The sequence below is a fragment of the Ziziphus jujuba genome, chromosome 4 (assembly GCF_031755915.1).
Source record: "Ziziphus jujuba cultivar Dongzao chromosome 4, ASM3175591v1".
NCBI classification, from domain to species: domain Eukaryota; kingdom Viridiplantae; phylum Streptophyta; class Magnoliopsida; order Rosales; family Rhamnaceae; genus Ziziphus; species Ziziphus jujuba.
Window position 1 is genome coordinate 15,349,886 of NC_083382.1, and position 10,818 is coordinate 15,360,703.

The following is a 10,818-nucleotide window of genomic DNA, read 5'->3' on the forward strand; positions in this document are numbered from 1 at the left end:
TTCTATCATATTATACATATATATATATATATATATATATATAATCTCTAGTCGTTAGCCCACTCTAAAATAATTTCTAAACCCACCATTAATATTGGAAAAGACAAAACGGAATTTGAAAGAATAAATGTCACATGATAAGCACCAAGAAAAGCCACAAAAACCAACGTCTTTTGGAGGCCACAAGCACTACAGTAGCCAAAAGGTGGAAAAACTATTTTAGTTCATTTAAACATATCAGTTGTTCCTGTCACAGTTCAATCCCTAACAAAAGCTAATTAAATCAACGCAAAATGTCTATACAGGAAGAATAACAAACTAGATGTAACCCTAAATGAAAGGGTAAAAGAATGAAGGTATAACACTACCAATATCAGATCGACACCTACTACAAATTTTCGAAACTAGACAGTTTAGCAGAAAAATAAACAGCCAACATCTTTGCAATACCGAGGAGAGTTTAACCAAAGTCTCTGATCCTGAAAACATAAGGGAAACAAAAGAGAATTATATATACAATATAGAACCAAGGCGCTAACTTATAAGTTATGAAACATTATTGGATCTAGAACTACTAATTAAACCGAGTAAGTTTGAGCATTGTCCTAGAGCAACCTGTTCTAGTTAAATTTCACCCTCCGTAGTGTTCCACAAGGTTACCTAATTCGTTTGCATCATTGCTCATGAAAGTCTATTAATGAGATCCTAATTGAACTCTAACATATACACAAGGTAAATAAATTATTTAGTTTCACTTGAAGGCATGCTCAAATGCCCCTTTTGTAGGCTTACTCATATCCTTTTTAGAATGTTTTCTTTTTCTTTTCTTAAGGGAGGAAGGAGTAAATTCTGTTTTTGACATTCACATTCTCAATGATAAAATTATTCCTATAAACACAAATTGTTTAGGCTTGCCAAGTGGAAAAATGTAAAATCATTGCATGGATAAGGAGGCCATACCTCAAGATAGGATGACAAGTCCCAGATACATTGATCCACAAAGAAAGGAAAATGATATAATTCCCCTGCAAGCAGAGTTCATTACAATATGTGAGAAAAGCTTTAGAGATAAAATGATGATGACAATAGCATTATAGACCTTGTAACACAGACAAATATTTAACCATATAACAAGGTCTAGTGGGTGTGTTCTTGTCAATGTTGAAAACCTCACCATACAACTCCCCATCCAACCCCATTACAAGGGCAAGGGCAAACTTCTGCAAACTTCTCAGCATCGCTGGAGTTAACCCTTCGAGATATTAAATCATCATAGATATCTGTGACAATTAGATTAACATAATATGAAAGTTGAGCTTTTTGGAACTTAAGCAACTACTAGTTTGAAAATAAATTAACATAATTCAAATAAGCTAAAAGATCATTGCATATACCATAAACTGAAAACAAACTGTTCATCACACCTGCAATTTGCCAAATCAAAGTACAACTTTTCAATCCCAATCAAGAGATACAATTTTCAACGCAATATTTAGAAGAAATTTTTGCCTCAGAAAGTATAACAGTGGATAGCAATATACCAATAAAGAGAATGACATAGCGAAGAATACGGACAGTAGTCTTTTCTTGCAAAATCCAAACTACAGCAAGGAATATAATAAAACCTGAAAGATTTAATAGTTAATATCAAAATGTAATCATTGAAGCTTGTGGATATTTAGTAAACTAATAACTTATCATAAATACACTTACCAATACAAAGTCCACGGAGTGTCCACTGTTCAGACAATAGTATTGTGCAAGTAAGATTGTGAAAAAGTTAAATATGAGTACATCTGTAGAAGAGTATACACTCATGGAGAAAAAACATATTCAGTGTATGGAGATACTACAGTTGGATTTAGCTTACATTTTTAGCGACAAAGAGCACAACAATCAGTGCAACAATTAAACAACCAGCAGCAATTCTTGCAGTTAGGATATTTGTGGATGCAAGTATCAAAGCCATTCCCCAAAACGATGAACCAAGATCTGGATTTAAAAACAACCATACACATTATCAATGCCACTGACAAGGTCATACCACATGATCAGAGAAGGATAAAATACAATGTCAGAGGGCAGAATGGATTTTGTTAGGTTGAAAAAGGCCTAAGTTTCCAGCCTCTATAATTTCTGAATGCATTAAAATACTATACCATAAGAAATTCTAACAGGTACATTTTTTGTGTCAATGCCATCATGTGCACATTCAATGTTGTCCAATAATAAATTTAATTACTAATTAGGAAAACAAAAATAGCCTAGTTTATGATGAACTGGGGAACCAATTGAGAGGATTAAAATCTGGTCTTTCAATCAATTAAAAAGCTACATGCTCTTACGGACATCTCATGTTCATGTCCATGCTGTTATCATGAAAATAAGGACATGTCACAGTGGAAGAATAAAGTTCAGAGCGAAAAATGCATTACATCCTGCAGGCAAGATCACCCAATATACACCACCACGTGTTTGTGTGACCCCTCCTTCATTTGCATGTACTTGGATTCCTTCTACCTGCATATTAAATTAAATTAGAACATACAAGAAGAAGCATACTAGTGCCCTGCAAAGAATATGAAAATGAAGTGGTACAGGACAACAACTTATAACAGTAATTGGCCCTGAAAACCAGAGATGCTTCTTCTAAGTGCCAACATTTGCCATTAGATGGCTTTCGTTACTACAAAATTGATTGGGATTGTATTAGAATGATTATTTAAATTTAGGACACAGTTTTTCTTTTTAAAAGGGAGGAAGTCATCTAAATAGCCAGATAATGTCATCAAAGCACTGAAAATGCCGAAACAAGCTTCTCACCTGACCACATGTGAGTTTGCAAGCGATTGCATGACTTGCTTCATGCAAGAACACTGTGATGAGCTTAAATGGTGTAAGTAGTACTGTCCTCCATAGCTTTAAGAATCAGATCAAACTTTTACATCAAAAAAGATAAATAGATGCCAAATTGTAAATGACAGATCAAAGTATCAAGACTTGGGTCAAAATGATTAAATTTTGAAATCCATGCAATTATTTCAATTACATTTCCTAATACATACTTCGTAAATACATTCATGGCAATGAAATTGCAAAGGCCCTCTATAAATCAAGTAATGTTGGCGAAATAAAGTGCTTGTTGTCATTTTGCTCTCTCTATTAGATCCTCGGCTTAGTCTAATAGAGTCACTTGTTAACAAATTACCAAACCATCATATTGATTCTTCTCATCTAACAACATTATTGATCCTTTTAATCTCTTGCTATATTAATTCAAAAATCAAATTGAGAACCTTCTACTTTATTAAATACTTAATACTTTCTTGAAAAGCACTTGCTAATTAATCTTCCATATAAATTCACTTAGAAATGCCTAGGTTTATTGGAAGAAACGAGTTCCAGCAAATAGCCTTACACAAAATTACCCTTTTCTACACTGAAAATACTAGTACTATGTTTGATAGTGGGCAAGTAACATGAAAAAGAAATAAGGAACGTAACGCATTTTAGTTTCTTTCCATTGTCAGATTATCAAAAGGTTAATTAAAGAAAATGGCATATGATTAAAAAGTAGAATATAAAATGGACATAAAAATTTTATTTTTCCTTAGAAACATGTGGAAAAATGTTCTGTTTTTTTTTTTCCCTTAACATAGCATAATCAAAGACCAGTAAAACCTTGGTTTTATTTAACCAATTTCAGAAGATCTAATTCTCCTCCTCAATTTACTCTACTTAAACATCATTACAAAATAATCAGCATGAAGATTTTCTACACCAGAATTAACGATTACAAAACTAACAAACACAACATAAGAAAAAGAAAAGGAAAAATAGACAAATAAATAAATAAAAGAAAGCTTATTTAGTGCAAAATCAGAAGCCAAAACCCTCTCAGACAAACAAACAAGAAATCTTTCTTCAAAAGGTCGAAGACTTTAATATGCCAGGCCTTAAAATTTCCACACTTAAAACCCATCAAAAGCATTTGTAACAATTTACTCGAGGTGTTAACACAACCAAAAAAAAAAAAAAAAAAAAAAAAAAAAAAAGAACCAAACTTTGTACCCAAAAATTTTCTTTCTTTACCCACCCTCTTTTTCCCGGAAACCAAAAAAAGAATCGAAAGGGAATATAGATAGAGATGAGTTACCGCAAGGATAACAACAGTGAAGACTCCAATTGTAGCAAGAAAAACAACTTGGTCATGCTTGCAACAGCCCTTGAGCTCCCAGTTCGGCATTGCCTAAGACTATTGCTAATCTTGTGATTTCTGGGGATACCCAGAAAAGCACAACAAGATGGATTTTTTTTTTTTTTTTTTTTTTTTTTTGAGATGGATGTTAGGATGGTAAGAAAAGAGATAGAAAGGAAAGTCAGAAAGAGAGAGTTTATTCTTTTTTTCAAAAAAAAAAAAACAGAAAGAGAAAAAGTTGGCTTTGGTCTTCTTTTTATTTTTATTTATTTATTGTTGTTGGAATTTTTTTTTTTTTTTTTGGGGTAATAATTTATTTTTGTTGGATTGGTTGGCTTGGCAGTTGGAATTGAAAATTCAAAAATGGACCAATTAGTGTGTAAAGTACCGTAACCAATAATGTTATTTTTGGAAACACGTTTCCGCGGGTGAGTTAGAATGATTGAATGGGTCGTATGGTATGGTAAGAAGTGGACGATGATTGGCTAACGGCTTCTGGTTCTGGGACCCAGTCTCCCAAACTTGACCTCTCTCTCTCTCTCTCTCTCTCTCTCTCTCTCTCTCTCTCTCTCTCTATCCTCTACGTTTTGTCTTTTGTCAAGGTAATTTATATGGTAAAAGACTAATGGCAAGATAAATAATCTGTAATATATGCTATTGAATGTTGGATCATAAATTATTTGTGACATCATATAATCTATGTACCAATTACATTAAAAAAAAAAAAAAAATCATCTTGAAACTTTTCAAGTATCTAGTTGTTTTTGAAATTTGAATTTAGTAGACATAAAGCAATGTTTTATGACTAGAAAGTTTTCCTTTTTTTCTTTTTTATTATATTTTATTTATTTCGGTTTTTGTGAGCTAAACTTTTTAGTCACATTTATAAATGGACTGATGACCAAACGACAATATTTTTGAGAGAGATTTTCACCAAAATATATATATTCGGGAGAGAGAATAAGCTACAGAAAATAATGGTTAAAAAAGGCTTAATTATTATGGAGAACAAGATCAATAGCAATTTATCTCATTTGATAATCATGCAAACTGGTTAGAAAACCTCGAGGAAAAATCACCTTATACAAGTTTGAATCTTCATCTTAGCATTTTGTCTTGGAACGCCAATCCATAGACAAAACTACATAGACAAGACTACAGCTTTCTCGGTTAATGATTCTTTAATTTGTATCTCTCACCCCAAGTTTTGAAACAAATGCCACCAACACAACAGTTCTTGAAAGGATAAAAACGAACAAAGAGCACTAAAGATGCTTTTTCAGATTTTTACAAATATATTTTGGCAAAATATACCTTTTTGAGCGTGAAGATTCTTTAAGCTTGATTAATGTCAAAGACTTCTTGTTTTAACAGCACATAGATAATAACAATTTTATCCAGGATGGTCACAACATTGGCTAAACTGTTTATAGAGGATAATAAAATAAAAGGTTAAAAAAATGGCATTATATTGGGTTAGCCAGCCGTGAGAGGAAATGGCAACATGAAAGACTAATTGCAGTCTGCAAATCGCATCAAAGATTTTCTATAGGATTTTTTGAAACGTCAAAGAATGAGTAAATTGAGATACTCAAGTATTAGTCTAAGAGACATTGTTCTTGGAATGGAAGTGCCCTTTCTCTGTTTGTAAAAGCATTGCAAAAAACACTACAGCACGAATCATCATTCTGGTTACAGAAAAACTCAAACTAAGCAAACTGAAGAAAACAAAGCAATGCTACCATTAAGTTGATGTCTAGGTTACATAAGATAATAAAGGAAAAAACACCATGTGAGTAAAATGTAGAAAGAACATACCAATAAATTACCTAAGCAGCAGAAAGAGACCATTTACTCATCCATAGATAGCTCCCCTTTTCCATCCCCACCAACACCATCATCATTTTTCAGGTTGCCACACACATTACATTCCATAATATTAGAAGAAGAATCACCTGTTGGGGGCAAAGGTGCTAGCGTGCCCCCGCAATTGTTTCTACTACACATGTATCTTAAAAAAAAATAGGCATGGGGAAAATCAGAGTCTGCTTGGCCTCCATCTTCATTGCCTGATTCTGAGGCTGCTTCCATTTGTTGATCCGTGTCCTCATCCATAACTTCCTCCTCCTCTTGCTCAACATCCAGCGCATCATCATCATCATCATCATTGTCAGACCAATTGGCTTCAACCTTGCACCGGTCACAGTGACAGGTGAAGCCATAATCTTCCATCAACCTCCTCTGCCTGTTGGGGTAATTCTCATTTACAGGGAAATAACTCAAACAAATCTCCCTACCCTGGGGAACATCATGGATCATCCTGACAATAATGTCTGTGTTGTAGGGGCCAGGATTGGTGTCTACATAATCAAATCTGCAGGCATTTGGGAGGCAATCATGGTTGAAGAAAGAGGCTTTGGGATAGATGCCATAAGCTCTGACAGATCTGTGGCCATCCTCAGATACAGGCTCCATTAAGCCAAAAGCATTAAGCTTGTCCTTGGCCAAAAGAGTTGCTGAGAGCTCTATGGAAAACCAACCCTCCTGAGGAAGTGGAATTTGTGGAGGAGGAGGAGGAGTGCATAGGGATGAAATGAGGGAGTGCAGGAATTGGGCAGATGTGGCAATAGAATCTGTAGAGTTTAGACATGATCGCTGTCCTTGAAGAGTAAGCAAAGTCTGGAAATGAGAAGGGGAGACAAGTGCCAGGTTGTATGCAGCAAGAAGGAAACGAGCTTGAACCTGGCATTCTAGGGGCTGTTGAGGGAGTAAGGAAGGACAATCTCGTAGGCGACGAAGGGATTCGCAGACCCACGGAGAGTGAGATGACGAGCGGGCAGCAGTAAGACACTTGGGGCTACAGAAGAGATGAACGGAACACTCAGGGCAAGGATTGATTGAGGTTGAGGAAGATGAAGATGCCTGTAAGGTTTTGAAGCAGTAGTCGCAGTAGCAATTGCAAGAGGAAGAGGTGGCAGAAGAAGGGAAGAGAGGGAATGCAGAGTAGAGAAGGATAGGAGAATCTCTGAGGATGATTTGGCCTGCCCTCAGTGATTGAGTTGCCACCAATGCTCTGCCCCTCCCTTCAATCTCTACTACACTAAGTTCCCCTCCACTTGTTGACATTTGCTTCATATTCATATTCTGCCTCTAGACGTCTTTCAACTTCTACCTATTTCTACCAACTACCAATTCCAAACGGTCCCAAATCTGTCTCCCCAAAACTTGTACAATTTTCAAACTCTATCTTGGCACTTAATTGTGAGCACTTCCACCAATTAAATGCATGACAGCTAGCAGTCAACCCCCATCTGCAAGTAACAATGTGTAGAAGGGACACAATTAGTATAACGGTTATCATAGCCAGAAAACTTAACAAGCAATTGACATTCGAACTTGTTTCAAATAAGAGACAAACATATAGAACCTTAAGAAAACTAAAACAGAAGATTAGATCATGATAGAGAATCAATTGAAACTCCAAAAAGCTCAGTTTTTTTTTTTTTTCTTTTTTTTTTTTTCCATGTTTAAAGTAAATAAAATTTTAAATACCAAATGCCATTAGCCACGTTGGAAGAACAAAAATAGAGCACTAAAATTATTGACAGTCAAAAAAAACAAAAAAAAAAATATATATATATATATATATTAAACAATAGAGAAACAATCTCAAACCCAAAACTCCTTGAAACACTATCTCTCACAACCAACATTACCACACCAACATAAGTTGAAGAAAAAGTCCAAATTCAGAAGCCAAGATTTTCAACCCCTGCAAACTGCTTATTCCTACAAATCATTTGATCCTTGAATCAAAGGATGCAGCAACGTGAAACAAGCTATTTAAAAACTCTCTTAACTCAAAGTTAACCACATAAATGTTCAAATGTTTCAGTTCATCTAATTATAGAAACTAGTCAATAAAACTAACAGAGTCCCATAACATTGTGATATAAAACTATTTACTTAAACAAATTAGCGAAAACCTACCTAATCTCTTATCATTTATGTAGAAATCCGAATATTTATTTGAAAAAGGTTTTTGAACTCAAAGAACTAGTTGTCAACTTTAATTCTGCTCTTACATTAAAGAAAAATAATGACTGTAGTCCACAAGTTACTGCACTAAGAGAATTGGTGGATTATTATAGAAATAACAGCACCTAAAGCTTTGCAAAACGGGTTATAGACTTGTAACACTTTCAAATGCCTACTTTGGCTTAAAAAAACCAAAGAAAAAAAAAGAAAGAATCAACACCAATTTCTTATTGCTGGTGGTCCAGCAAAGCACTTCCAGAACAAAACCCATTGGTGAAAACGATTCAAATTTTGAGTTTCTAACAATTCATATAAAATTACCACTGCATTATACACATCAGAGTAGTGAACATTTAACAGAGCATTACACATCATTTCCAAAGTGACAATTCTTTTTCCCCTCTAAAACTACACCAACTTCTTTCCAAACAAAATTTTATGATTCTTCACAAATTTTCCATATATAAATATAAAACCAAAGCAGCTAAAACAACCAAAAAGTAAAGCAATAATGAACTTGAAAACCTGTCAAAATTTGATAGTTGCAATGGGTTGCTTCGATGGCTTTGATTAGGCAGCGGCTCATCAAAGCTTGGGTACTACAGAGAGAGACAGAGACAGAGACAGAGACAGAGAAGGTGGTGTATTGGAAAGCAAAGGAGTCGAAAGAGGGAAGAGAAAGAGAATGAGGTCTACGACGTGGAAGCTATTACTGTACGGCCATGGACCAGAAGAGGGGGGGACAGAGTAAAAGAGAGGGTTTTGCAAGCTGGGCTTCAACCCAAAGCTTTCTGGGCTCCAATGTGGGCTTGTTATACTTTTCTCATCCAAGGGTAGTTCTTTACACACACGCCTATAGAAATTTATACACTGTCAGTCCATGTTAATTCCTTTTTCCAAATAGATCTTTGTCTTTTGTTCTCTCTCTCTCTTGTTTTTTCTTGAAAATTTCTTCTTCTTTTTTTTAACTTTATTTATTATTTTAAATTTGAATAAAAGAAATTGCTGTTATAAAAAAAAGTCGAATTCCCACATAAACCAAAGGTGACCCTCATTGTAAATTTTTATCTATAATCAGTTAAAGTGAATTAAACTTCCTATGAACTACGAAACCAAAACCAAAAGTCCTTGGAATCGACATCTGAAAACCATAAAAACAATATAATAATTAAAAAAACAAGAAGAAAAAGTGTATAGATATAAGTGGGTCAAATCCTTATCCAAGCATATAATTGAGAGGAAAAATGAGTGTCTAGAAAGTTGTCAATATCAAACAAACATTCAGCTCAGCTTTTGTTTATGGGTCATTTCCTATCCATGTGAACATGTCCATATAACCCTTTTTTTTAAAAAAAAAAAAAGGACTACAATTCAGAGAATTTGTGCTGTTCCCCAAAACCATAGTGCTTACTTGTAAGTCACTAGCATCTTTCTTTTAACAACTGGTCTCATACATTTTTCCATTTTTCCAATATTTGAAAAAAAAAAAAAAAGAACATTTATTTAATTTTGACCTATTGAAGAACACTGGTACATTGTCTCTGCTTGGGTCTTTTAGCTGATTAAGAACACATGGAATGGTAAAGAAGAGGGATGATAAGGCAAGTCTTGATCAGAGCCTTGAGATTTTTGGAAACGTAATTTTCACAATGTCATGAAAGGTGACAAGATCTTTTTAGGTGGGGTATATGTATATTGGTAAATTATTAGTCTAAAGTGTAAGATTCCTATGGTCATTGCTTTATTATTATTTTTGTTTTCTATTTCTTTTTCCTTTTTTTTTTTTTTTTTTTTAGGGGAAAATCCTATAGTCATTTCTTATTGCTTCCTTTAGGATAAATCTTCACATGCCAAGATATATTGTTTTAATTTTTTTTTTCTTTTTATATTTAATTTTTCTTTTTTTAAATTTGCACTTTTCTATAATTTTGAAAATAAGAAATTTTAAATAACGGCATTATCTTAAGAAATAATAACTCTACCATGAGTTATCCATGAACCACAAATTAAACATGATCATTGTATATTGTGTGGCTATGATTTTTTTTTTTCCCCTGTTAATCTGTCTCTATCATAAAATCTTACTTTAATATGAGATTAAGTACAAGTAAAAATCTTACTAATTATGATTAAAAGCTTATCCACATGTGGCATGCACCTTGAATGGGAGTACTAAATATTAGAAGCAATCTTTAATGCCCAAAAGAAAGAAATGATAAGTGTAGACTTGTATAGAGTGATAAATTAATTACAACCATCATTTCTAGAGTATATATTAGGTGCAGGATATAATTTCTCAATATTAACCAACCACACATATGACATCATTTGTCAACCACACATACAGCATCATTTGTCAGACAAATAATTGTTTCAACGTCTCAATATGCTTCAATATCATATATATATATATATATGACAAATAATCTTGGTATTTAAAATTTTTTTAATCTAATAGTATAAATTTAATCTTTTCAAATAGCTTCAAACTTTTATATTCATATCCAAACACATTTTATTTTAGCTAAAAATAGCCATAAATGATATTTAATTTCCTATATACAAAATAAATTTCCAATCAA

General features: G+C 33.6%; 2 protein-coding genes across 4 annotated transcripts; both read right to left on the reverse strand.

The window, feature by feature from the left end:
• Nucleotides 1-206: 206 nt before the first annotated feature.
• LOC107417349 (uncharacterized) lies at nt 207-4,450 on the reverse strand. 3 transcript variants are annotated; one of them, XM_016025962.4, is made up of 10 exons: nt 4,157-4,441; nt 2,824-2,919; nt 2,436-2,520; nt 1,871-1,992; nt 1,714-1,738; nt 1,542-1,625; nt 1,395-1,424; nt 1,175-1,280; nt 961-1,025; nt 207-479 (listed from the first exon to the last, which is right to left on the reverse strand). In XM_016025962.4, the coding sequence occupies exons 1-9, from the start codon at nt 4,244-4,246 to the stop codon at nt 962-964; spliced, it is 702 nt and encodes a 233-aa protein (XP_015881448.3). In that variant the 5' UTR covers nt 4,247-4,441; the 3' UTR covers nt 207-479; nt 961. The 3 variants fall into 3 exon arrangements, with proteins under 3 accessions (XP_015881448.3, XP_015881450.3, XP_015881449.3); XM_016025964.4 differs by lacking the exon at nt 2,824-2,919 and having other exon boundaries at nt 4,157-4,450; XM_016025963.4 differs by lacking the exon at nt 1,395-1,424 and having other exon boundaries at nt 4,157-4,446.
• A 1,467-nt stretch (nt 4,451-5,917) lies between these two features.
• LOC107417337 (histone-lysine N-methyltransferase ASHR2) lies at nt 5,918-8,951 on the reverse strand. Its single transcript, XM_016025952.4, has 2 exons — nt 8,762-8,951; nt 5,918-7,509 (listed from the first exon to the last, which is right to left on the reverse strand). The coding sequence occupies exon 2, from the start codon at nt 7,337-7,339 to the stop codon at nt 6,050-6,052; it is 1,290 nt and encodes a 429-aa protein (XP_015881438.3). The 5' UTR covers nt 7,340-7,509; nt 8,762-8,951; the 3' UTR covers nt 5,918-6,049.
• Between the last annotated feature and the right edge of the window lie 1,867 nt (nt 8,952-10,818).